Source organism: Lagenorhynchus albirostris, chromosome 20 (genome assembly GCF_949774975.1).
Source record: "Lagenorhynchus albirostris chromosome 20, mLagAlb1.1, whole genome shotgun sequence".
Lineage (NCBI taxonomy): Eukaryota > Metazoa > Chordata > Mammalia > Artiodactyla > Delphinidae > Lagenorhynchus > Lagenorhynchus albirostris.
In genome coordinates, this window is record NC_083114.1 from 33,097,061 (window position 1) to 33,123,462 (window position 26,402).

The window sequence follows — 26,402 nt, forward strand, 5'->3', positions numbered from 1 at the left end:
GAATCAAAATAAATAAAATCCTAGGAAACAAATTTAACAAAAGAAGTGTGAGACTTGTGCACTGAAAACTAACTACAAAGCCAGGCTGAGGGAAATTAAAATCTTTGTAAATGAAGAGACTTTCCGTGTTCATGTGTTTGAAAACTCAGTACTGTCAAGATAATTCTTCCAAACTGATTTATAGATTCAACACAATACCAATCAAAATCCTAGCTTTTTTGTAAAAACTGACAAGATATTCCTAATTTTCATATAGAAACACAAAGAAATCAGATTAGCCTAAACAATTTGGAGAACTTCCTGAACTTCCTGAATTCAAACTTACTATAAGGCTGCATTAATCAAGGTAGTGTGGTACTGGCACATGGACAGACACACAGGTCAATCAAGCTGAACTGACAGTTTAGAAATAAACCTTTATATATTTGGTCAATTAATTTCCTACAAATTTGCCAACAAAATGTAATGGAGAAAGGGTTGTCTTTTCAACAGATTGTGTGGGAATAGTTGGATATCCACCTTGAAAAGATTTAGATCCTTACCTATACCATGCAAAAACAATGTAGTCCAAATGGATCCCATAGACCTAAACATAAAAACTAAAACTATAACACTTCTGGAGAAAAACAATAGAAAGTCTTTGTGATTGGTATTGCCAAGGATTTCTTAGATATAACACCAAAAGCACAATCCATAAATGAATTTGTTTTGATAAATTGGACATAGTCAAATTAAAAACTTTCAAGTTTCAAGAGACACCATTAACACAGAGACTGGGAGAAAATATTTGCATATCATTTATTCAGTAAAGGACTTGTTTCCAGGTTATATAAGTGAGTGTTACAACATTTTTAAATCCAAGTAAAATATGCAAAAGGCTTGAATAGGCATTTCACTAAATATATATGAATGAATGTCTAGTACACCCATGCATTTTCAGGGAAGGCAAATTAAAAGCACAATGATAGCAGTGACTCAGTGAAACTGGTATAGTTCCAAGAGCCTGTCTCTCCACAGAAACAGTGAAAAATAAAGGAAAAACTGTCAAAACAAACTTTGTTAGAACTCTCAAAAAGAGTTGAAGGTTTATAGCAACTAAACAAATGCTGGATTTTAAAAAAAGGCCAACTGAAAAAGCAATAGGAAAACTCTGGCAATTATATTTGCCCTTATCTGGTTCATTGTCAGTCTTGAAGATGGCAACCCATGTTCCTGGTTTAGGCACCTGTGCTTGGTTTCACATGGAACAGAGCACACCATGTTCACAAAGATTTGTGTGTGTTTGTTCTAACCTGTCTGGGTTTATTTGAAGAACTGACACAAGGAGTTCATCTCTGGTATGCCTAACTGAGAACTTAACCAGGCTGGAAAAGCAGTGGGCATTCCTCAAAAATATTGTAAAGCAAATGAACAAACCGTAACCACCTGGGGCAAAAGATTATAGTTGAGCTGTACAACAGAGTGCCAAAAGTCTAGGAGGAGAAGCTGGAGAGAGTTTCCTTGGAAAATTAGAGCATTTGAAAGCACACTTATGTATACTAGCAAATTTAGAAAGCCTTGCACATACTTGTGGCAAGATGCATGCTCAGAATAGACCTGAGAATACCCCTATGTTTTCACCTCTGGCTAATCTCTAGACTGAGGGCATGTATAAAATGAAGGCTAAGGCAGCTGTAAAGAGCCTGGATAAGCATTGAAGAATTCCCCAGCACAGAGCTATTCTGTAAAGACAGGAGTGGTTTTTGTTTCCTCCTCATCTTCTTCCTCTCCTCACCCTGCCCTCCTCCATCCCCTCCTCCCTATTCTTCCTCTCCTCCTCCCTCTTTTTTTTCCCCCTACTATTCCTTTTCTCTCCCTCTCCCCTCGCTCCTGCCATTCAAGGAAATCTCTATCAAAACACTAGCTGAACACAAGTGAAGTGAAGAGAGACTTCAGAGACAACATATAACAGACTTTACAAAAAATAGTTTAGGAATGTCACTGAACAAACACTATAGCAAGCAACAAAAACCAGCAGGGGCGGGGGGAGGATCAGATTTCCAGAGTTGCCACATTATAATATTCAAAAGGTCTAGTTTTCAACAAAAATTATGAACCATGCAGCAAAACAAGAAAGTCCATTGCACATTCATAAAAGAAATTAACAGAAACTGTCTCTAAGGGAGCACAGACATTGGACTTTGTAGACAAAGATTTTAATCAACTATCTTAAATATGTTCAGAAAGCTGCTGGAAACCATGAACAAAGAGGTTAAAATAACGAGGAGAATGATATATGGACAAACAGATAATATCAGTAAAGAGAAAGTATAAAAAGGAACGAAGCACAAATTCTGGAGCTGAAAAGTACAATAAGCAAAATGAAAAATTCAGTAGAGAGGTTCACCACCAGATTTGAGTAGATAGAAGAAAGAATCAGCAAATTTAAAGGTAGTTCAATTGAACTATCCCAGACTGAGGGGTAGAAAGGAAAAAGAATGAAGGAAGATGAACAGAGCCTAGGAGACCTGTGAAATAGCAGCAAGCATTCACGTGATGGGAATCCCAGAAGGAGAGGAGAGGAAGTGACAGAATACTTGAAGAAAAAACTTACCAAATTTGATAAAAGACAAGAACCTAAACATTCAAAAAGCTCATTGAACTGCAGGGTTAAACTCTAAGAGATCCACATGAAGACACATTATCATCAAGTTGTCAGAAGCCAGGGACAGAATTTTGAAAGCAGCAAGAGAGAAGCTACTTATCACATACAATGGATCCTCAATAAGATTTAAAGTGCTGAAAGAAAAAACAAGAATTCTATATCCTGCAAAAATATTTCTCCAAGAATGATTTCGATTTTGAAATTAATTCTTACACATGACCCCCAAAGCATAAGCAACCAAAGAAAAAAAATGGATAAATTTGGCTTCATCAAAATTAAAAAACTGTTCATCAAAGGGCATTGTCAAGAAAGTGAAAAGAAAGCCTACAGAATGAGACATAATATTTGTAAATCATAGATCTGACAAGGGTCAAGTAAGTAGAATATTTAAAGAACTCCTACAGCACACCAACCAAAAGATAACTCAATTTTAAAATGGGCAAGGGACTTGAATACACATTTCGTCAGAGTTGATATACAAGTGGTTATCCAGCAGTTGAAAAGATGCTCAAAAACATTAGTCATTAAGGAAATTTTGCAGTTCAAAACCACATGAAATTCCACTTTGCACCTACTAGGGTATTTTTAATTTTTAAAATGGAAAATAAATTTTTTGATGATGTGGAGAATTTGGGATCCTCATTGCATCACTGGTAGAATTGTAAAATGGTGTAGCTGCTTTAGAAGATAAGTTGATACTTCTTCAATGTGGAATTACCACATAATCGAGCAATTCCACTTCTAGGTATATACCTAAAACAATTGAAAATAGACACTCAAATACTTGTAGCCAAATGTTTATATCAGCACTATTCACAATAGCCATAAGGTGGAAACAGCCCAAATATCAACCAGTAGATGAATGAATAAATAAAATGTATATCTATGCCATGAAATATTAGCCATAAAAAGGAATGATGTACTCATACATGCTACATCATGGATGAACCTCACAAATGAAGAAGCCAGACACAATAGGTCACATATTATATGATTCCATTTATATCCGTGGTCCCCAACCTTTTCGGCACCAGGGGCTGGTTTCGTGGAAGACAATTTTTGCACAGACTCAGGGGGTGGGGTGGGGGGAGAGTGCTTCAGGCAGTAATGTGAATGATGGTTCAGACGGTAATGCGAGCGATGGGGAGCGGCAGATGAAGCATTGCTCGCTTACCCGCCACTCACCTCCTGCTGTGTGGCCGGTTCCTAACAGGCCATGGACCAATACTGGTCCACGGCCTGGGGGTTGGGGCCCCCTGATTTATATGAAATATATGAAATATCCAGAATAGGTAACCTATTGGTACAGAAAGCAGATTGGTGATTGTCAAGGGCTGGGGGAAGAGGGTAATAGAAAATAACTGCTTAGTTGGGATGTATGAAAATGTTTTGGAGAAGTTCACATAGCATAAAATTAACAATTGTAGCACTGTTGGTGGGAATGTAAATTGATACAGCCACTATGGAGAACAGTATGGAGGTTCCTTAAAAAACTAAAAATAGAACTACCATATGACCTAGCAATCCCACTACTGGGCATATACCTTAAGAAAACCATAATTCAAAAAGAGTCATGGGGCTTCCCTGGTGGCACAGTGGTTGAGAGTCCGCCTGCCGACGCAAGGGACACGGGTTCGTGCCCCAGTCCGGGAAGATCCCACATGCCGCGGAGCGGCTGGGCCCGTGAGCCATGGCCACTGAGCCTGCCCGTCCAGAGCCTGTGCTCTGCAACAGGAGAGGCCACAACAGTGAGAGGCCCGCGTACCGCAAAAAAAAAAAAAAAAAAAGTCATGTACCACAATGTTCATTGCAGCACTATTTACAATAGCCAGGACATGGAAGCAACCTAAGTGTCCATTGACAGATGAATGGATAAAGAAGATGTGGCACACGTATACAATGGAATATTACTCAGCCATAAAAAGAAATTAAATTGAGTTATTTGTAATGAGGTGGATGGACCTAGAGACTGTCATACAGAGTGAAGTGAGTCAGAAAGAGAAAAACAAATACCGTATGCTAACACATATATATGGATCTAAACCAAAAAAAATGGTTCTGAGGAACCTAGGGGCAGGACAGGAATAAAGACACAAATGTAGAGAATGGACTTGAGGACATGGGGAGAGGGAAGGGTAAGCTGTGATGAAGTGAGAGAGTGGCATGGACATATGTACACTACCAAATGTAAAATAGATAGCTAGTGGGAAGCAGCCAAATGTCACAGGGAGATCAGCTCGGTGCTTTGTGTCCACCTAGAGGGGTGGGATAGGGAGGGTAGGAGGGAGACGCAAGAGGGAGGAGAAATGGGGATAAATGTATATGTATAGCTGATTCACTTTGTTACACAGTAGAAACTAACACACAATTGTAAAGCAATTATACTCCAATAAAGATGTTTAAAAAAAAACGATTGTTAAGTATACAATTCAGTGGCATTTAGTACATTTAAAATGTGCAACAAACAACCATCTTATGTTATATGAATTTCTCCTCAATAAGAATAGTGTCTTAAAAATCACGGTGTGGGGACTTCCCTGGTGGTCCAGTGGTAAAGAATCAGCCTTACAATGCAGAGGACGTGAGTTCGATCCCTGGTCAGGGAACGAAGATCCCACATGCCATGGGGCAACTAAGCCCACATGCCACAACTACAGAGCCCACTCACCACAACTACAGAGCCCATGCACCTTAGAGCCTGCATGCCACAACTAGAGAAGAGAAAACCCACAGGCCACAACTAGAGAGAAGCCCGAGCACTGCAACAAAGATCCCACGTGCTATAACTAAGACCTGATGCAGCCAAAAATAAATAAAGGAAACCATAAACAAGACGAAAAGACAACCCTCAGAATGGGAGAAAATATTTGCAAATGAAGCAATAAACAAAGGATTAATCTCCAAAATATACAAACAGCTCATGGAGCTCAATATCCAAAAAACAAACAACCCTATTAAAAAATGGGCAGAAGACCTAAATAGACATTTTACCAAAGAAGACATACAGATGAAGAGGCACACGAAAAGATTCTCAACATCACTAATTATTAGAGAAATGCACATCAAAACTACAGTGAGGTATCACTTCACACTGGTCAGAATGGCCATCATCAAAACAATAAATGCTGGAGAGGGTGTGGAAAAAAGGGAACCCTTTTGCACTGTTGGTGGGAATGTAAATTGATTCAGCCACTATGGAGAACAGTATGGAGGTCCCTTAAAAAACTAAAAATAGAGCTACCATATGACCCAGCAATCCCACTACTGGGCATATATCCTGAGAAAGCCATAATTCAAAAGGACACATGTACCACAATGTTCATTGTAGCACTGTTTACAGTAGCCAGGACATGGAAACAACCAATGACAGATGAATGGATAAAGAAGATGTGGTACATATATGCAATGGAATATTACTCAGCCAGAAAAAGGGATGAAATTGGGTCATTTGTAGAGATGTGGCTGGACCTATAGGCTGTCATACAGAGTGAAGTAAGCTAGAAAGAGAAAAACAAATGTCATATATTCATGTATATATGTGGAATCTAGAAAAATGGTAGATGAACCTATTTGCAGGGCAGGAATAGAGACATAGACATAGAGAATGGACATGTGGACACAGCAGGGGAAGGGGGGAGGGTGGGACCAACTGGGAGATGAAGTTTGACATAAATACACTACCATATGTAAAATAGATAGCTAGTGGGAACCTGCTGTATAGCACAGGGAGCTCAGCTCTGTGCTCTGTGATGACCTAGATGGGTGGGATGGGAGCATGGGAGGGAGGTCCAAGAGGGAGGGGATATAGATATGCATATAGCTGATTCACTTCATTGTACAGCAGAAACTAACACATTGTAAAGCAATTATACTACAATAAAAATAAATAAATAATAAATTAATCTTAAAAATAAAATCACAGTGTGACACCACTTCACACCCATTAGGACATTTGTGATAGAAAAGACAGACAATAACAAGTGTTGGTGAGAATGTGGAGCAACTAGAACCCTCATACAGTAACTGATGGGGATGTTAAATGGTGCAGCCACTTTGGAAAACAGCTGGCCAGTTTCAAATTATCAGGTGTTAGATAGATAAACAAAATATGGTGTATATATGTGTATATATAATAATATACCTATGGAATATTATTCAGTAATAAAAAAGCACAAACTAGTGATATGTACTCCAACATAGATGAACCTCAGAAACATGCTAAGTAAAAGAGGCCAGATATAAAAGACAATGTGATAACATTCCATTTATTTAAGTTCCTTGCCCATTTAAAAACTGCAAAATGTTCATAAAAAGGAAATTTATAAGAGATAGAAAATAGACTAGTGGTATCTTGTGGCTGAGGGCAGTAATTTGACTAAAAAATGACTAAAAATAGGCATAAAGTATCTTTTGGGGGTATCTGAAATGTTCTAAAATTGGATTGTGGTGATGTTCGCACATGACTGTAAGTTTACCAAAATCATTGAGTTCTTTACTTAATTCAGGTAACTAGTATGTTACTAAATTATTCCTCATTTAAGCTGTATTTGAAACATCAGTTGGAGGCTTAATAGTGGTGTTATGACTCCAGAAATTGGCTTATCAGTGTTTCACTAATTTAAAATGTGGCCATCTCCCTAGTATATCTGTTTCATGTTTTTCCTTTGAAAAATTTCTAATGATAATTTGTAGGGGCATGGTCATATGTTTTATACACCATTTGTTGTACTGAATTTCTTTTGTATGTACAGAGGATGGTTAGAACGAGAGAGCAGGTATGGTCTGCAACCCGGACACAATTGGTTTATCATCTGCATGCAGTGGTGGCAGCAGTGGAAAGAATATGTCAAATATGTGAGTAAGATTCCTGTTTATCTACATTTTTCATAGGATTATTAACTCCATCAGACTTTGTGTGACTAGTGGCCAGTAATAAAATGCTCCAACCTTGATAAAGATTTGAAGGGGAAAGAAATGAATACCTATATGATGCTACCAACTTGCTTTTCTAAAAAGCAAGTTCCAGAGCAAGTAATAGATTCATTAAGGAATTAGTTACTCTACTCAGCATTTGGAGCACATTATGAAAACAAAAGTAGGAGACTATAATCCTCACTTGGGCAGTGGTTGCATAGCAAAATCACATAGAAAGCTTAAAAAAAAAAAAAGAAATGCCTATGCTCCACTCCAGACCAAATAAATCAGAAAGCATAATTGAAGAAAAAGTTTGAATTAATTTAAATAAGTCATTTTTGTTTACTGAAAATTTTCTTTTGAAATCTGACTTAAATGGAATATATTTTGTTGGTAGGGACTCAATATCAGAAAAGCTGTGAGAAGATCAATATTATCTTTAATAAATTGCTATGAAGTCTACAAACTGAAGTCCAAACATATTAATAATATAAACTAACTACTCAGGCCTACTTCACAGGCCATAGGTCAGTGTGATTCTGTTGTTCCATTGTCCATATACAATTTTGACTTCTTTGGTGGATAGTTGAATTTAAAATATTGATGGCCCCAAATCCATACTTAATGTAGACTCCCAGTTTTTATCATTTGTGTACTATGGTCACCATTTTTTTACCATATAGTTCCCATACTATTATTTTCTTAGTATGTTTATATAAATAACTTTATCATTTTTACATAAATATATTTTATTTTAAAAGGAAACTTTATATCACTATCTTAAATAGAAAATCAGTGTCACATTCCAGAAATAGAGGATCAAAATAAAATCAATGAAAATAAAATATATTATTAAAGTCTAGCCAAGTAGTGTTGTCTTTTGAAGACTGATACTGAGACCTGTTCTCTGTCAAAAATAGAAATTGTCAAGTATTAGATTAGCAGATCAAGCATTAGATTAGCACATTAGTACCAAACTGAGACCCTGTCCTTGAAGTAATCAGAGGATTGAAAGAGAATTGAATAGGGAATAATTTTTTCATTGTGAACTAGGGTTATTTAATACCCAAAATAATCTGGTACCTTTCCCATATTTTAAGAAAGTTAATAATTAATAGAAGATGCTAACACTTGGATCTGTAATAAAGAATGTGAATCTGTGTGCTTCTGAACTATTTGAAGTTTTAACAATAAGGCTATTAAAAATTTTTTAGTCCAATAAAGTTAATTGGTATGTAGAAAGAAATCTAGGTTTCATTCTCATTCTTATTGCCACTCTTGATTAAAGGCACTGGAATTTCTTCAGAGCTGGCTTCTGAAGGATTTACAAATTGATAATATTCCCCTGCCTTACAGATCAAAGAGGGAAAAAAATCTAATAAAATATTGACACAATGTCTCCTTGTTATGGCTAAAATTAGGGATGCTGTAATTTCATTAAAAGAATCTAAAGCATCCATTATGCTGTTGCTATGCTGTGACTTGGAGTTTGTCTTTTAAATTTGATGTTTTTCTTGGGTTTCAACTAGTTACTTTATAAGCTGTGCCTTCAAGACCCACAGCCATTGATCAGTTTCATCTACTAAAATTTATGTCATTATTTATTGAATGCCACTTAAGATCCTTTACCCATGCTACTGTCTATCATTCTCAGATGCCTGTGGGATCTTGTTCTACTGGTTAGCGCCGTTAATCTTTCTCTTTACCTCTCACTTAAAAATATCCTGATCTTTTTTTTAAAATTTATTTATTTATTTATTTATGGCTGTGTTGGGTCTTCGTTTCTGCGCGAGGGCTTTCTCTAGTTGCGGCAAATGGGGGCCATTCTTCATCACGGTGCACGGGCCTCTCACTATCGCGGCCTCTCTTGTTGCGGAGCACAGGCTCCAGACGCGCAGGCTCAGTAATTGTGGCTCCCGGGCCTAGTTGTTCCGTGGCATGTGGGATCCTCCCAGACCAGGGCTCAAACCCGTGTCCCCCGCATTGGCAGGCAGATTCTCAACCACTGCGCCACCAGGGAAGCCCTATCCTGATCTTTTTAAAACACTCACAGATATACATTCTCATAGCACCTTCCCTCCACCTTCTCCTCAATTCTTAGCTCTCTCTCTTTTTTTTTTGTTTTTTTTCCACAAGTAAACTTAGTAGAGAATAGTTCTATGCTAGCGGCCTCTGCTTCTGGTACTCTGCATCTCCTCATTTTTCTCTGGTCATTCAGACTCAGTGTCCTTCCCAGATTCTTCTGCTACCTATCCTGTAAATGCTGTACTCTCCTTATTCTACATACACCATTTTCTTGTCCTTCCAGAAGTCTGTTGAGCTTCACATTTTTTTTTTTCCTGGAATCTCTTTTTTTTTTTTTTAACATCTTTATTGGGGTATAATTGCTTTACAATGGTGTGTTAGTTTCTGCTTTATAACAAAGTGAATCAGTTATACATATACATATGTTCCCATATCTCTTCCCTCTTGCGTCTCCCTCCCTCCCAGAGCTTCACATTTTTATATCTAGTCTCTTTCTCTGTCCTGAGCACTAGACTCAATGTCCACATATCTCAAACCAGAATATCCCAAAATAAGGTTATTCCCAAAACGATTCCAGTCACCAATACACCTTATCTTATGAAGGTGTCAACTCCCATCCAGTCATCTAAGCCAGCACCTCATGTCCGACCTTGGAATTATCTGTGCCCCTCTTTCATACACAATTAGTTGTCAAGTTTTTTTTTATCTCCTAAATCCATGCTCTTCTCTCTATCTCCTTACTTATGGATCTAGCTTTTTATGGTTTAGTGCCTCATCATCTCTTGCCTGAATTATTATAGAAGTCTTCTAATTTGTGTCTCAATTTTCAGTTTCTGCCTCAAATCCTTTCTACACACTAGAGTTATTTTTAAAGCAAAAATTGGGTTATGCTATTCCCCTATTTAAAAGCCTCTCACAGAAAAATCCTATCAATATAATGTTAAGGGAAAGAAAAATTAGCAATATGCTGTATTTAAAATGTGATATCTAACAACAACCAGAATGATAGTTCACATTTACTAAATGCCAGGCATAAAACTCTGAGGTAGATATTAGTACTAATATTATCCTAGTTTTTACCCATGAAGGAGCTGAGGCTTATAAGTTTACTTATTGTAAAAGGTCACAGAGCTGGGAAGTCAGTGCCCTGCCCTTAATTGTAACTGTATTCTCCACATTTATTTTTTACATATATGTATATGTTTTCAGTCACAAAAAATAAATGATGGCATCTGAGTACTTGTGATATTTATTTTCTTCATATTTTTCCATATTTTCTATAATAACAATGTAATCTTTAATAGTAAAAAGAATAAATATTATTTAATTTTTTAGTATCAATAAAAGCCTTCCATGATTTCCAACTTTCAACAGAATAAAGTCTAAATTATTTTATGTGGCACAGAGTCCCTTGCAGTCTGTTCCCATTCTGCCTTACCAATTTTATTTATATACACTATTCCCCTTTGAAGAAATTAAAATTTAGTTATCCATCAAAATGTTTTTAAGTGGCTGTAGCCAACCACAGGAAGATTAGAAACAATAGACCATTTGCGGATTCATTTTTGAAGGCTGCATAATTGGCAGATTATTAAATTTTACCTCTTAATTTCTGACTTCATAATTTTTAGGATGCCAGCCCTGTTGCAATTGAGCCGTCATCTGTTCTGAATGGAGGAAAATATTTATTTGGAACAGCAGTACATCCTATAGAGCAGAGTGAAGATAGAATCGGAGGAGGCAGCCCCAGTTATGTGAACACCACAGAAGAGAAATTTTCAGACAACATTTCTACTGCATCTGAAGCCTCGGAAACTGCTGGCAGTGGTAAGCATAGTTTGTTTTCCAAGAGGTTTAGGCAGGGTCATTTCTTAAAGGGGTACACTCAGAGAGTGTGCTTGGTAGGATATGGGGCATCAGGTTTCCATTCACAGAAATAAGTTTCGAATGAAATGGTCAATTAATAGATTCTTGAATGTATTAGTATCTTTACAAAGAGGAGCTCTTCTATATTCTACCTCATTAATCTCTCAATTTGAAAATATTTTCACAGTTTTCATTGATTAAGTCAATCTTTCCATATCGTTATTAAATCATTTTGTCAATAAATTTAAATTTGAGAAGACATAATAAAATCTAAATTTTTATCTCCAGAACTCTCTCTAACCATAAGCATACATTCATTGGATTAAATGCACCCTCATATCAGATTCTACAGACATTTCAGGATGGAATTTGGGAGTTATTTTGTTAAAATATTTAGAAAGACTTCATAATGTTCCCCATAATCCCCTTCCATTGTTGATACCTACATAAAACTTAGTGGTTCTACACTTATGGGGAAGATGCTTTGGTGTATTTTGGCCCAAATGAATTTAGTTGATCCCTATTATTCTGCTGATACAGTGGCAGAACTCTCAACCTTATTCTGTTGTTGTTTCATCTTTGAGTTTTTTTTCTCCTTTTCTGTGGAGGGAGAAGGCAAATTGGACAGAGTTAGCATTTTCTCTACAAAACTCTTTGTAGAATCTACTGCTTCTTTTTCACCATCTGACGTTACAGAGATCACTTAGCAGTCCTAGAAGTGCTCTCTCTGATCAGCTTTCACACTAAGATTGTTTCTTGACCCTCCCTAAGATCCTTTTTGATATATGCTCACTCTGTATAATCTGTGCTATACACATGCTGAGCCATACCACAGATACAAGTTTCAAAGTAAATGATGGCTAGAAGGTTTACCTGAGATTAATATGTGGTTGAGAGTTGAAATACCTTAAGATACCACTGGGGTTCACAACTCTAAGTTATCATCAGTCATTTTCCTGTGTGTATTTTTCTATTGTGACATGCATGCCTTCCTTTCAAATAGATTTATTAGGGAACAGTTTCTTCTGTCCCAGCACTCTCTGTTGGGGTTCTTGTTTTAGCTCCTTCCCTTTGGTTTAGAGACTTGTTATCACCATTATCTATCAAGAACCTTTGCAGGTGGAAGAGAAGAATTAAGGGAAGATATGTGAGAGCCCAGCTACTTGACTGTATTTCTTCCTTTCCTATCAGAGGAAAGGAAGAGGACATATAATTCTCGTGAATTATTAGATATTCTAGGAGTCTAGCCAAACGTTCATTTGGTAACAATTTTCAAAGCTTTTATTCTACCTAGTGTTATACTAGGTATTGTCCAGAAAGGAATACCTCTCTAATTCCTATCTTCTACAGAATTCATCAGAATCTAACCCTGTACTGACCTGACCACAGAATAATAGCATTAACCTAATACATGGACATTGAGTTTGTATATTCAAGCCTATTTATGTATAATAAAATAAAGAGATTCCATCTTCTTTTTCCTTACAGGCTTTCTGTATTCTGCCACACCAGGGGCAGATATGTGCTTTGCTCGACAACATAACACTTCTGACAATAACAACCAGTGTTTACTAGGAACCAGTGGGAATATTTTGTTGCACCTCAATCCTCAGAAACCAGGGGCTATTGATAACCAGCCACTAGTAACTCAAGAACCAGTAAAGGTAAGTAATTTGACATCTCTTTCAAGTTGCTAATAAATTTCATTCTACGGATTTTAGCACATAGAAAATGTCTGTGATTCATTTTATTAACCTGTTGTAGATGGAAATGTTTCTGTGAGAATATTTCATGACTTAGTACTTGTGTAGAAGCAGTTTAGTGATCCTTAGAAATGTTTTTCTTACTTAGGACAGCTACTGTAAAAATGTAGTTTCACGTGTATGTGAATTTTTTTTTTCAAAATAATATTTTTTACTGTTGGAAAGAAGTCTGTGAAAACTTTTATTATTCCCAAATGTTCCAGTGACTTTTTTCAAATGATTTGCCTTGAGTTTCATTTCTTAGTTTATTTTGAAAGTTCAAAATAAAAATCTTTTAGAAAATTCATTTTTTTCTAGTGACATGAAACTGAGTAGTGATGCATTTATTCTCCTGTGTCTAGGTTTTGTTAAAACACAAGAGACTGCAATTTTAAAAATCAAAATTTGGGGGAATTCCCTGACAGTCCAGTGGTTAGGACTGCACACTTTCACTGCCGTGGGCCCGGGTTCCATCCCTGGTCTGGGAACTAAGATCCTGAAAGCTGCAAGGTGCAGCCAAAAAAAAAAAAAAAATCAACATTTACATTCCATTCTTTCTAAGGCTACTTCATTAACACTAGAAGGAGGACGATTAAAACGAACCCCACAGCTGATTCATGGAAGAGATTATGAAATGGTTCCAGAACCTGTATGGAGAGCACTTTATCATTGGTATGGAGCAAACCTGGCCTTACCTAGACCTGTAAGTATAGCCAATATTGCCTTATATAAGGAGCAATTATAGATGGGGTCTTCTATTAATTTTTTATGTGAACCTCACTATCCACAAATTAGTTCTTACCCATGGTAGCAGAGTATTCAGTACCTGTTCAAATTAGCTGAATGAATTTTAGGTTCTTTCATATTCATTCATTCATTTACTCATACATTTATTGAGCACTACATTAGGTACCAACCATACAATGATGTTCCTTTGGGAGTGGGTGACTTATATGGAGTGGAGGAAATAGTCACTAGACTAAATAGAGTCAAGGAATTATGAGGCTAGTCTATTAAATAAGTCATCCACATAAACATAGCCATTAAGATAATGCAGAACTCAGACTGGAGCAGAAGTCTGAGAGCCAGTGCCAAAAAGTTCAGTGAATGTAGAGGAAGTGGTACAGAGGTTACTTCTAAAACTGTTACTCCCATTAACCACACAGGCATCCACTTAGGGATTGGATTCATCTTGTAGCTGTTGGTGGATTTTTGTGGTTTGTCTTTTTGAAGGAGGAACATATAAAAGATCACAACATATAATAAAAAGAATTCAAAGCTAGTGAATTCTGATTGTTGCCATTACTAGAATGAGTCATTTAGAGCATAAGTAAAATGCTCTACAGTAATTTAAAGGGCTTGGAGTGTGTAATATCAAAATATTAGTGAGTTAACTGTTCAACATTATTTGTTCTGCTTATACAGGAAACAGCAGTACTCATTGCCCTGAATACTCTTCACATTACTGACGCAGTAAAATACTTTATAAGAAGACTCTTTTACTGTATCAAGAAACACTCTCCCTGTATAATGTCCAAGAACGCTTTTATACCAGAAAGGATTTCCATGAATAAGATATAGTAACTTAGGTCATGTCCAAAAAGAGTAAAAGTCTGCTATATGTCCGTACTCTTAATTTTGATAATGATTTTGAGTTATTAATAATTATGTTTATTAAAAATTATGTTTAAATCACAATCAGGAATTTAGGGTTTGTGTTTGTTGGCTCCAAAAGATTTCTACTGTATTTGTCAACAGAACTCCTAGGTAGATACATATAAATATGAATATACATAGATACATTTACATACATATTATATTCTTTATTTATTGGGAAGTGGGATAGTCCTTGAGTTAATCACTTAATTTCCGGTGGGACTTTCCTGCTCTAATATTCTTCTTTTTTTAAAAAAAATAAATTTATTTATTTATTTGTTTGTTTATTTATGGCTGCGTTGGGTCTTCGTTGCTGGACGTGGGCTTTCTTTAGTTGCGGCGAGCAGGAGCTACTCTTCTTTGTGGTGCGCAGGCTTCTCATTGCAGTGGCTTCTCTTGTTGCAGAGCACGGGCTCTAGGGACGCGGGCTTCAGTAGTTGCAGGGCGTGGGCCCAGTAGTTGTAGCTCATGGGCTCTAGAGCACAGGCTCAATAGTTGTGGCGCACAGGCTCAATAGTTGTGGCACACAGGCTTAGTTGCTCCGAGGCATGTGGGATCTTCCTGGACCAGGGATCGAACCCACGTCCCCTGCATTGACAAAGGCGGATCTAATATTCTATGTCTGTAGGAGAATCATGGTGATAATTGTGTTGGATGGATAGGTAGGTAGGTAGGTAGGTAGGTAGATAGATAGATAGAGTTAGTGAGTGAGTGAGTGAGTGAGTGAATGAGTGAGTGAGTTTGATGTTTTGGAGTCTGCCTGAATTCAGATTACCAGTGCTAATCTCTAAACCTTAGTTTCCTCATCTGTAAAATGGTGATAACAATAATATCTACCTCATTATAGTTGTTTTGATAAGTAAATAATACATATGATTAGCACAGCACCTGATTTATAGTAAATGGTCAATAAATTTTGCCTGTTGCTACTATCATCACCATCATCATTATAATTATTAAACAAGTTTTTTTGGAGCCTCACAAAAGATCATGTTTTTTAACATTGATGTCAGATAAATATTAGTTTAATAAGTAGTAATTTTACTACATAAAAGCTTCAGTTGCAGGCTTGATAATATTTTTTTACCTCTAAATAAGATAAATTTAACCTGATTCAGGAAAAATTGCTGTAAAAACATTTAGAATATGGTGTTTCAAGTTAAAGAATACTAAATATATTTGCTACAGCAAGGTTAAAAGTAAATACTTTCATTTTTACATAAATCATACCATTAAAAAATAGCTTTATTTAATTTGCACATGTACAAGCTCAATGATAACAAATTAAGCAATATAGAAAAAATAAAGAAGAAAATAAAAAGCATACCATATCTACCATATCCTACTACTTAAGAGATAATTACTATTAACATTTTGGTTTTCATCTTTCCAAACATTCCTCTGTGCCTATTCATATACATATACAAATATGTATAGATAATTTAATGAAATTGAATCATATTATACTTGATGTCCTGTGATCTGCTATTTTCAGTCTAAGATAGATGCTATTGATATCTTTCTAAGCTAATAAATTTAGATCTATACCATTATTTTTAATAATTGCATAGTGTTCCTTAATTTATTACATACACATGCATATGTACATAAATCACAATTAACCAATCACCACTGATGGACTTTTAGTTTGCTTCTAGATCTTAGTTGTTTAAAGCAATTTTCTGGGACTTCCCTGGCAGTCCAGTGGTTGAGACTCTGTGCTCCCAATGCAGGGGGCACAGGTTCAATCCCTGGTCGGGGAACTAAGATCTTGTGTGCTGCACCACACGACTGAAAAAAAAAAAAAAAAAAAAACAATTTTCTGGTGAATAGTCTCTTTCTAAACATTGTGATGATCTCTTTAAGGTAAATTCCTGTAAATCGAATTGCATCTATTGTTTGCCGGTTATGGTTGAAGTTAATAAGTTCATATACAAGAATAATTAAAATGTAAATAAATATGTATTTATGTATGATTGTGCCTGTATGTATAAGAATTTGTTAATCTGTAATTTGCTCACAAAATCACTTATCTTGGAAAGCAAGCTACAGATTATAAAAATTACTTCTTTGTCATTTCAGATTCTGCCAAAAGTATGTTTTTTATGTAGCCTGATGACTATAGATGCAGAATTATTGATCTTTCCCAAAATCACAGTTAAACTGAAATCATAAGAGAATTTCACTGTTGGCTTTGTAGCTATCAGTGACTCTCTAGAAGTGGACAGACTTTGTTTTCCTCCAGTGTCAGGGAGAGCTCCTTTTACTGCTTTAAATAGGAGTTGAAAAAGCTCCTAAGTGGAGCTTTCCTAGTACCATACTATAGCATATCAGAACATGTAGAATAATTTTAAGAAATAGTCCTGAAGGTTTGGTTTGTAACATTGTTTTTATCTGGCTCTTTACTGCCCCCTCTTGATATTAAAAAATGCTCTGTTGCAGAATATATTGGTTACTAAGGCAAAAGGAAATGAAACAAAGCCCAATCACTTGAGACTATTAAAGGTTCTGTAAGATTTTATGTTTTAAAGAGTTTGACTGTTGACCCTGCTATCCTTTTGGAATGCTAAATTGATAAGGTGCTACTCTTGAAACTCTTAAAGCACTACTTTGGTAATACGTTTTCCTGTGTTTTGGGGCTAGCAAGCAAGTTATTAGAGAGATTACTGAAAAATCCTGTTTCAACCGTGTGACTTCCAGTTTTGTACATCCAATTTAGTTGTTTTAATCATAGACAAAAAATATATGAACAGTCCAGTTACATAAAACACAGATAGTAAATTTTTACGTGGAAACATTTTTGTTCTCACTACAAATACAAGAAATAAAATTTTAAGCAAATTTATAATATTTTTTATATGTATTAAAGAAATGGGGTTTGTTTTTTAATTTTTTTTTGTTTGTTTTTTAATTTTATTATTTATTTTTGGTTGCATTGAGTCTTGGTTGCTGCACACGGGCTTTCTCTGGTTGTGGCGAGCAGGGGCTACTCTTTGTTGCGGTGCATGGGCTTCTCATTGCGGTGGCTTCTCTTGTTGCGGAGCATGGGCTCTAGGTGCGTGGGCTTCAGTAGTTGTGGCACGTGGGTTCAGTAGTTGTGGCTTGTAGGCTCCATAGTTGTGGCACATGGGCTTAGTTGCTCCACGGCATGTGGGATCTTCCTGGACCAGGGCTCGAACCTGTGTCCCCTGCATTGGCAGGCAGGTTCTTAACCACTGCACCACCAGGGAAGCCCAGAAATGGGGTATCTTTAAATGATATCCAGTGATAAGTTTTTGTGAAAGTAATACATTCATACATTTCCGGGAATACTGCTGCATTTTGGGTGTCACTATGACTTATGTAGTTAATGACATGAATACTTTCGTACTTTTTTATTAACTCCATTCCTAAGAATTTGTCCTTTAAAATACCATCATTTATATGTATGAAATATGTAAAAGTGAAAAGAGTTATGGTGTGGGAGTGCTAGAATTGTAGATAATATTTAAGATTTTTTCCCCTTAATTTTGATGTTACTTGCTTTTAAATGAAAGGGGAGAAAATACCCACCAGGAATCCTAATCCTGGAAAATGGACTAAGGTGCAGGAGGCTGAGGGTCTTTAAACCCATGTAATTTAAACCTGTGAATTTCTATAATCTAACTGAAATATAGGCAGTGAACCTATTGAACATTTTAGTTTAAAAATAAATCTAAGAAATTAGGTTAAAAATGGCAAGTTTTGGGCTTCCCTGGTGACGCAGTGGTTGAGAGTCCGCCTGCCGATGCAGGGAACATGGGTTCGTGCCCTGGTCCGGGAAGATCCCACATGCCGCGGAGCGGCTGGGCCCGTGAGCCATGGCCGCTGAGCCTGCGTGTCCGGAGCCTGTGCTCTGCAACGGGAGAGGCCACAACAATGAGAGGCCCGCGTACCGCAAAAAAAAACAAAAAAAAAGGCAAGTTTTGTTTCTTTTATAGTGATCACTTTATGTCTTTTAAAACAATAGGTAATCAAGAATAGCAAGACAGAAATCCCAGAGCTGGAATTATTTCCTCGCTATCTTCTCTTCCTGAGACAGCAGCCTGCCACTCGGACACAGCAGTCTAACATCTGGGTGAATATGGGTATGATGAGCCTGAGAATGTTTCCTCAGCATTTACCAAGAGGTAACTTAAGAATGCAGCAAGAATACCATGCATTTCCTTAAAAAAATAAAAACCAATTTGCTCATAGTCTGGTGCCACTGTACTAATACACATTTTCATCTGTTTTCATACAGAATCAGTAAATCACTTGTGGGGCTTAGATCTACGGTCATGCGCAAGAACTAGATGGGGTCGAGGCAAAATCTCAGCAGCAAACTGAGAAATGTTGTTCCCTTTTTTGGCTTGTAAACATACAAAGATAATACTTAGAAGTAAATTTTATTTATTTTGTTTCTTTGAGAACAAGACATTGTAAATTATGTGCTGGACCTAAATTAGAGTCTGCCAGTCAATGACTGGTCTTTTCAACTCCACTCAAATTTCTAAGCAGTAATTTCTTTGGCAATATCATCTTTTTTTGTTTGTTTTTTGTTTTTTTTTAACAAAACATGATACATTTCTCATACTAGGTCCAAGGAGCCTTTATAACAGACAGATAATACAAAGGAAAAGATACATTTTTGAAAATGAAATTGACACATTTTCTTTCAAAAACATCAAGCCTATCAAAATGACATATAAGTTCTCGTTTTAATGTAATACATGCAAAAAGTTCCCTTTTGATTTCTCTGTGAGGTTAAATTTTATTTTATTTTTCTAACATCTTTATTGGAGTATAATTGCTTTACAATGGTGTGTTACTTTCTGCTTTCTAACAAAGTGAATCAGCTGTACATATACATATCCCCATATCTCCTCCCTCTTGCATCTCACTCTCACCGTCCCTATCCCACCCCTCTAGGTGGTCACAAAGCACCGAGCTGATCTATGAGGTTAAATTTTATTGATGGCCTGGACTTGCTCAATGCTTTTGCCTTGCAAATATTTGAAATAGTTCTTCTTCAGCAAAAATAATGAGTTCATCCATTTACACATAGTCCCACACTGTGTTAACAATGCCAGAATGATGTTATAATTAATATAACTTAATATGAAAGAACTACCTTTGAATCCAAACCAACCCTATAAAGTATCATCCCTCCTTTGAAATGTAATAGAGTAGTTTTATATCTTCATTAAAGGTTGTATTCAGATAATATATGGAGATTCTTACACATTCTGTTTGGTAAGAATTATAGCAAAGCAGTGGCCTCTGCCTAACCAAACTTTGTCTTGGAACACATTAAAATCAAGGAACAGTGAAATAAGAATCTCTCTGAAACACTCTTAATTTAATTTTCCACTGAATAATAATAGTATTTGCCTTGCTCCCATGGCACCCTTAGTACATATCTTTTTCAATTCTCTTTGAAAGATAACATGAGAGGCAAGATGTGTTGTTGCGCTTTTAGTAAGTATTCTTTGTAAGTCTTGTGCTGATCCTAGATTTTTGCTGCTTCTGTAAATTCCACTAGATTTGTTGGTGCTATTCAAAAGCACAAAATTATGTATAATAAGTGGCTGCCTGCTTAATGAGCTATGCTACAAAAACTGTCTAGAATTCAAATAAATTTCTTATGTGGCTTAAGGACAATAGAAGTTGACTTGGACACTGCACTTGCAAATGCTTCTGAATCCTAGAACTGGGTAGTTACTATGCTCCAAATTTGTTCTTAATTTGAAATTTTATTTCTTACTAATTAGTTGTGAAATCAATCATTAATCACTTTGAAGTTTATAAAAATATGCTTTCTTGCTGTAATCTTATAACTAATCCTCTGATGTGTTTTTGGAGAAATTTGCTCTTTTGTTTTCTTCTAGGGATTATCCTTTGCTTGCTGATAGTAAATGATTTGCCTTGCTAGATGTTTAAAAATTGATCATGGTTGGGTTTGTTCTCCATAACGTGGTTTTCATCTTTCTCATTACTCAATTTATCACAGCTGTTTACTAGGCTCTTTTATTCCTTTTGGAATGACAGGTATACAAACCTTGCCACAGTTAACAATGACTTAATTGTAGCCTTTTCAACAGACAAGAAGTCATTGTTAGATGATTTTTCAGCTTATTTTAGGTGAGTTAATTCTTGGAAACTCTGAAAAAGTGGATGATGCCAGTACTTTTCTCCTCTGTTTAGTAGGTAAAGACTCAAAGCACATTTAATGGGAGGAAAAAAGCTAAGTCACCATTGAATGGATGGAAAACTACCTCGAGTGTATAATTGTACCCTTCATGGATTATATTGACATGTTAAGTGTATTTTAGTTTTGGGTTGCTCAGTAAACTATAACCTCCCATAGGCAGAGATGACCATTTTAAGCTACAGCTTTTGTCTAGATTTTTGGCTGAGTAGTTACCCAGGGTTTAGCATATTGTTTTAGCAACCTGTTTTTGATTTCCATAATCTCTTGTCATTTTATCACCCTTTTCTTTTGAAATATGTGGTTAGACTTGATATATTCTTCCTTCAGTATTCACTCTTTCCTCTTATTGCCTCTTTTTGTTTCCACCTTGAGCCCTTCAAGAATTCAAGGTCATGTCTGCTTTTCTCTTTTCGGGTGGGCAGGCCATATGATTCCCCCCTTACTACCTTTCAATAGGGCAATTTTTTTGTCATGGGAAGTTTCTTGGCTTCACTTTAAAGCTTTGTTTGGCCAAGTAACATCTATGCCTACTTAGAATTCTAAGTACAAGTAACAATTCTTGTGTAATTGTACCAGTGTGCTAGGTAATTGGGCTACTTAATGAGAGTGATGTGATTAGTAACTCAAAGACAGTTTATTTTAAGAAAGTAGATCAGGTAAATCCAATTATCTATCTGTGGAATTCAAATCCAGCCCCATTTTATCTTCCCCATTCTTACCCTGAGTTTTGATTTTGCTATTGAGTGTGACTCAGCTGAGGGCAGCCTAGATACAGATGCCCGTTGATATTTGCCAGTCTTCTTGGGATCCAGATACTGCCAATTATTTGGGCCTCTAATTTTGTTGTTCTTCCTTTCAAAGTTAAGGCTTACTCTAAGACACTTAGTTCTCCTATCTTCATTTTAAAGCTTTCTCTTAAAGCGTCTTAATTTATAAAATTATTAAATCTGTAACTCTCATTTCTCATCATGTCCAAAAATAGTATGGTCCCCATTGCTGAGAGGGGTGCTTTTTTTTTTTTTTTTTACATCTGCGTTTTTCCTTACTGTGACTACTGTGACCATAGGAAATGTACCTTCTCCGAATGCACCATTAAAGCGGGTCTTAGCCTATACAGGCTGTTTTAGTCGAATGCAGACCATCAAGGAAATTCATGAATATCTATCTCAGAGGCTGCGCATCAAAGAGGAGGATATGCGCCTGTGGCTATACAACAGTGAGGTAAGAGACATGTTGGAGTCAAGGAAAGTCCTGATTAAGTGTTAAATCCATGTTTCATAAGTACGGGTTATTTTTATCTACACTAATTGTTCTGAAAGCCATGTCTCGGAATCGCAGTGGAAACTTCAACTTTTAAATTACTGGATGCATACATATAGATATTTGTCATCTGAAACCCATAATAACAGTCATGGACAGTACCATCTTGTAAAGATTATTATTATAAAGTAATGGCAAATATCACTTTTTAACAAATAGTTTATTTTTGATTTGTCTTAAAGTAACTTATATAGATGTTAAAAAAATTCAAACAATACAAAAGTATGTAGTGAAAATTCTTCCTTTCCATCCTCTGACCCCTATCTTCCATTATCCTCAGAGGCAGTGCTGTTAATTGCTTATATATTCTTCCTAACACATGCAATATATTTCCATTAATACTCTGAAATTGGATCATAAGTAGTTTTAACCAGTTCTTTATTCCCTAGTTCCTTCTTTCTTACATTCTCCTTTGGTCACCATTGAGAGGTGACCAGTTGTATAATAAGTTAAGAGCAGAGGTCCTGGAGCTACACTGCCACGGATTAAATCTTGGCCCTCACACCTGTTAGTTGAATAACCAAGGGCGAGTCCCTTGACTCTGTGTCACAGTTTTCTCATGAGTAAATGGGGAAAATAATAGTATTTCCCTTAGGATAGTTGTAAGAATTAAATGAATTAATTTTCTGAGCACTTTAGACAGGGTGAGCATCAACAAAAATGTATAATTCTATTGCATGACATTTGGTTTTACATTTTCAATTCCTAGTAAATAATCAAGTTCCATCTTGACCACAAGCACATTTACTGAATTTCATACTAGATACTAAAAAAACTTCTTTTCTATCAGCTGTTCAGAAAATCTAAATCTCAGTGAATTCTGGTTTGATATGTGATGAGTCTTTTCTGGTCTCCCCCAAATCCTATATAACTTTTTTAGAGACATAAAGTATGTGTTTACAAAGTATACATTGTCTTTCCCTCATTTTGCCACCAAAATTATAAGCATTTCTGAATAACTATAATATGCTAAATATCTGTCACGAGTTATGTAACTACAAGGATGTTTTTAATTGTCATTCATTTTTATTTCCATATTTGTTTCATGTTTAGTAATTAAATTAACAAAACATTTCCTCCTCCATATACAGAATTACCTCACTCTTCTGGATGATGAGGATCATAGATTGGAATATTTGAAAATCCAGGATGAGCAGCACTTGGTAATTGAAGGTACAAGATGGAAGCATGCATTTGTATTAGATTTTTAGGGGAAGAATTTAAAGATTGAATTACTCACTGATAATTGATTTTATAGTTTTTCCAACTGGTATTTGATCACTATATTCTATATAGTAAAGAAAACCCATTAAACCCTTATGTAATCCTACTGTAATGTAATACTATTTATATTGCTTTAAGAGAAAAACATGTCTGCATTCATTGGCTGGAAAGGGTGGAAACAGTGGGTAAAAACAAGTGAATTCAGTTATAAGTTTATAGCTCCTTAAAATTTTCAAGCTGCCTCTTTGTCAGGAGACTTTCTTGCAACAGTTAGTGGTGCAGGCTTTTCATTAGTCAACACTAGTCATTCACCAACATAAGCATAGATTTACACACTGGCAAGCACACATCATTGAAAACTTAGTGTGTCTTTTCTCATCAAGATTCATGAAACAGGGCTTCCTTGGTGGCGCAGTGGTTGAGAGTCCGCCTGCCGATGCAGGGGACACGGGTTCGTGCCCCGGTCCGGGAAGATCCCACATGCCGCGGGGCGGCTGGGCCCGTGAGCCATGGCCGCTGAGCCTGCGCGTCCGGAGCCTGTGCTCCACAACGGGAGAGGCCGCAACAGTGAGAGGCCCGCGTACCGCCAAAAAAAAAAAAAAGATTCATGAAACATTCCTAGCTGCCTTTGTATTAAAATGAATAGATTACTCTGGCAGTTGTCACAATTTAAGAAAGCATTGTAATAGTTCCAATGTATTAAGTTTAAGAACTTTAATTCCTTCTATAGATGGTTGAGTATAATTTTACTTCATGTATGTAATTTAGAGATTAGCTTACTAATTAATTCTAACCAATAAAGTCTCCAGTGTAAAGAATTGGAATGGTTTCAGAGGCAATTACTAAAATTAACTTGATTTTTTTTTTCAGTTTCTGATTTAGAAATAAGAACTTTTTTTTTAACAGAAGCAATTTAGTGGGTGTGATTTGAATAGATAAGAAATTAACACATTGCTGTCTGTTTTTCCAGTTCGCAACAAAGATATGAGTTGGCCTGAAGAAATGTCCTTTATAGCAAACAGTAGTAAAATAGATAGACACAAGGGTAAGTCTACAGTGTATTATTTTTAAACAATCTTAAAATTATTCTTTTATTTTTCCTTCTCTCAACTATTGAAGTGTTAACGACTTGTAGCTTTCTAGCTCAAAAGCGATTAGGCCCCCTCTTATTTTTCTTTTTCCTGAAGCATCAAATTTCTTTCTAACCATGCAATTAAATAATTTATATATTTTGAAAGACATAATTCTAGGAGAGAATTGTTTGAACTCTAAAAAACGATCATAACAATTAAAGAGAATCACTGCTGCTTCTAGATTACAAATGAACATAGATTATCATGATTGCCGATGATGCTCCATTAAAAAGCCTCTACTTAGCATTGCAAGACCCAATAGAGAAATATTAACTCCATTTAATTGATTAGAAGAGTTATAAAAATCATTGCATTGAATACAAATAACTGTTTGGTCATGACATCTTGCTACAGCTAGGCTTCCGTTCTCATGTTGTTTGTTCCAGTTCCGACAGAAAAGGGGGCCACAGGTCTGAGTAACCTGGGAAACACATGCTTCATGAACTCAAGCATCCAGTGTGTTAGTAACACACAGCCACTGACACAGTATTTTATCTCAGGGAGACATCTTTATGAACTCAACAGGTAATCTTCCTTGAGTCATTGGCTCTTAACTTTTATAACTTTGCTATGAACACAATATTACCTAAATCTCCTCTCTCTTCACCCTGGGGGAGCAAAGTCTTAATCTCATTTGCCCTATTAAGCATGAAGTAAGGACCAAATGCTACTTCTCTTATTTTGAAAAGATACTTTGATGTGAGGAAACAGACTCTAGGCATTTCTGTGTCCACATGATTGTGATTTATAAGAATCTTTGGCAACAAATTTTCCTCTCAAACTTCTAGGACAAATCCCATTGGTATGAAGGGGCATATGGCTAAATGCTATGGGGATTTAGTACAGGAACTTTGGAGTGGAACTCAGAAGAATGTTGCCCCATTAAAGCTTCGGGTAAGCATGTTAAAATAATATAAAGGTATTTAAGTCCTAAGCAGTTATTTAAGTAATTATTTTTCTCTACATGTTATTTATATTTAGCTTTTTAGTTTTAGTGTAATGTTTTTGGGTCCTTCACAAGGCATAAACTGGATGTCAGATACTTTTACTTCTTCACATATATGCAAAATACTACTATAGACATACTGGGTAGAAAAAGATCAAAAGTATAGTCTAAATTTGGGATGTCATTCATTTTACTAATTTATCAGGTATCTTACTTGTATATACAGTAAGCCTTTCTTTCTTAATCCTTCACTATTAGCAGTATTCTAACTGCAAGGTAGACTTGAGTCTAATTAATGATACTCCATACATTTTTAACATTACTAAGATAATTACTTCTATCTGTAGAATTTTAAAAAGTAGCAGAAAGAAAGAATGTAATTTAATGGATACAAATTTGACATTAATATCATATGCAGTGAATTCTAGTTGATGTTAGGATTACCAGCCACTGTAATAATTATGTATTAACTCATTTAATCTTCTAAATGGCCCTACAGTATAAAGCAACATTATTATCCGCATTTTATGGCTCAGGAAACTAAGACTCATAGCAGTCAAATAGCTTGTCCAAGGTTGCAAGCTAGTTATTAAGTCCTCACAGTTGAACATGAGGCTATTCTGCCTCTAATAATAAAAGCTAGGATACAACAAGACCAGAAAAGCTAACTGTAAAAGAAAACATTATAAAAGGGAATCTTCCAATGTGAGCAAATGCCATT

General features: G+C 36.0%; 1 protein-coding gene across 1 annotated transcript in view; it reads left to right on the plus strand.

Moving 5' to 3' along the window:
* Positions 1-26,402, plus strand: part of USP32 (ubiquitin specific peptidase 32) — a 202,086-nt gene that overhangs the window by 147,018 nt on the left and 28,666 nt on the right. The window contains exons 12-21 of the mRNA XM_060133829.1: positions 7,396-7,498; positions 11,215-11,410; positions 12,938-13,113; positions 13,754-13,894; positions 18,836-18,953; positions 22,125-22,279; positions 23,470-23,551; positions 24,573-24,647; positions 25,122-25,260; positions 25,524-25,629. Coding sequence (XP_059989812.1) covers positions 7,396-7,498; positions 11,215-11,410; positions 12,938-13,113; positions 13,754-13,894; positions 18,836-18,953; positions 22,125-22,279; positions 23,470-23,551; positions 24,573-24,647; positions 25,122-25,260; positions 25,524-25,629 — 1,291 coding nt within the window. The remainder of the gene's footprint in view (positions 1-7,395; positions 7,499-11,214; positions 11,411-12,937; positions 13,114-13,753; positions 13,895-18,835; positions 18,954-22,124; positions 22,280-23,469; positions 23,552-24,572; positions 24,648-25,121; positions 25,261-25,523; positions 25,630-26,402) is intronic.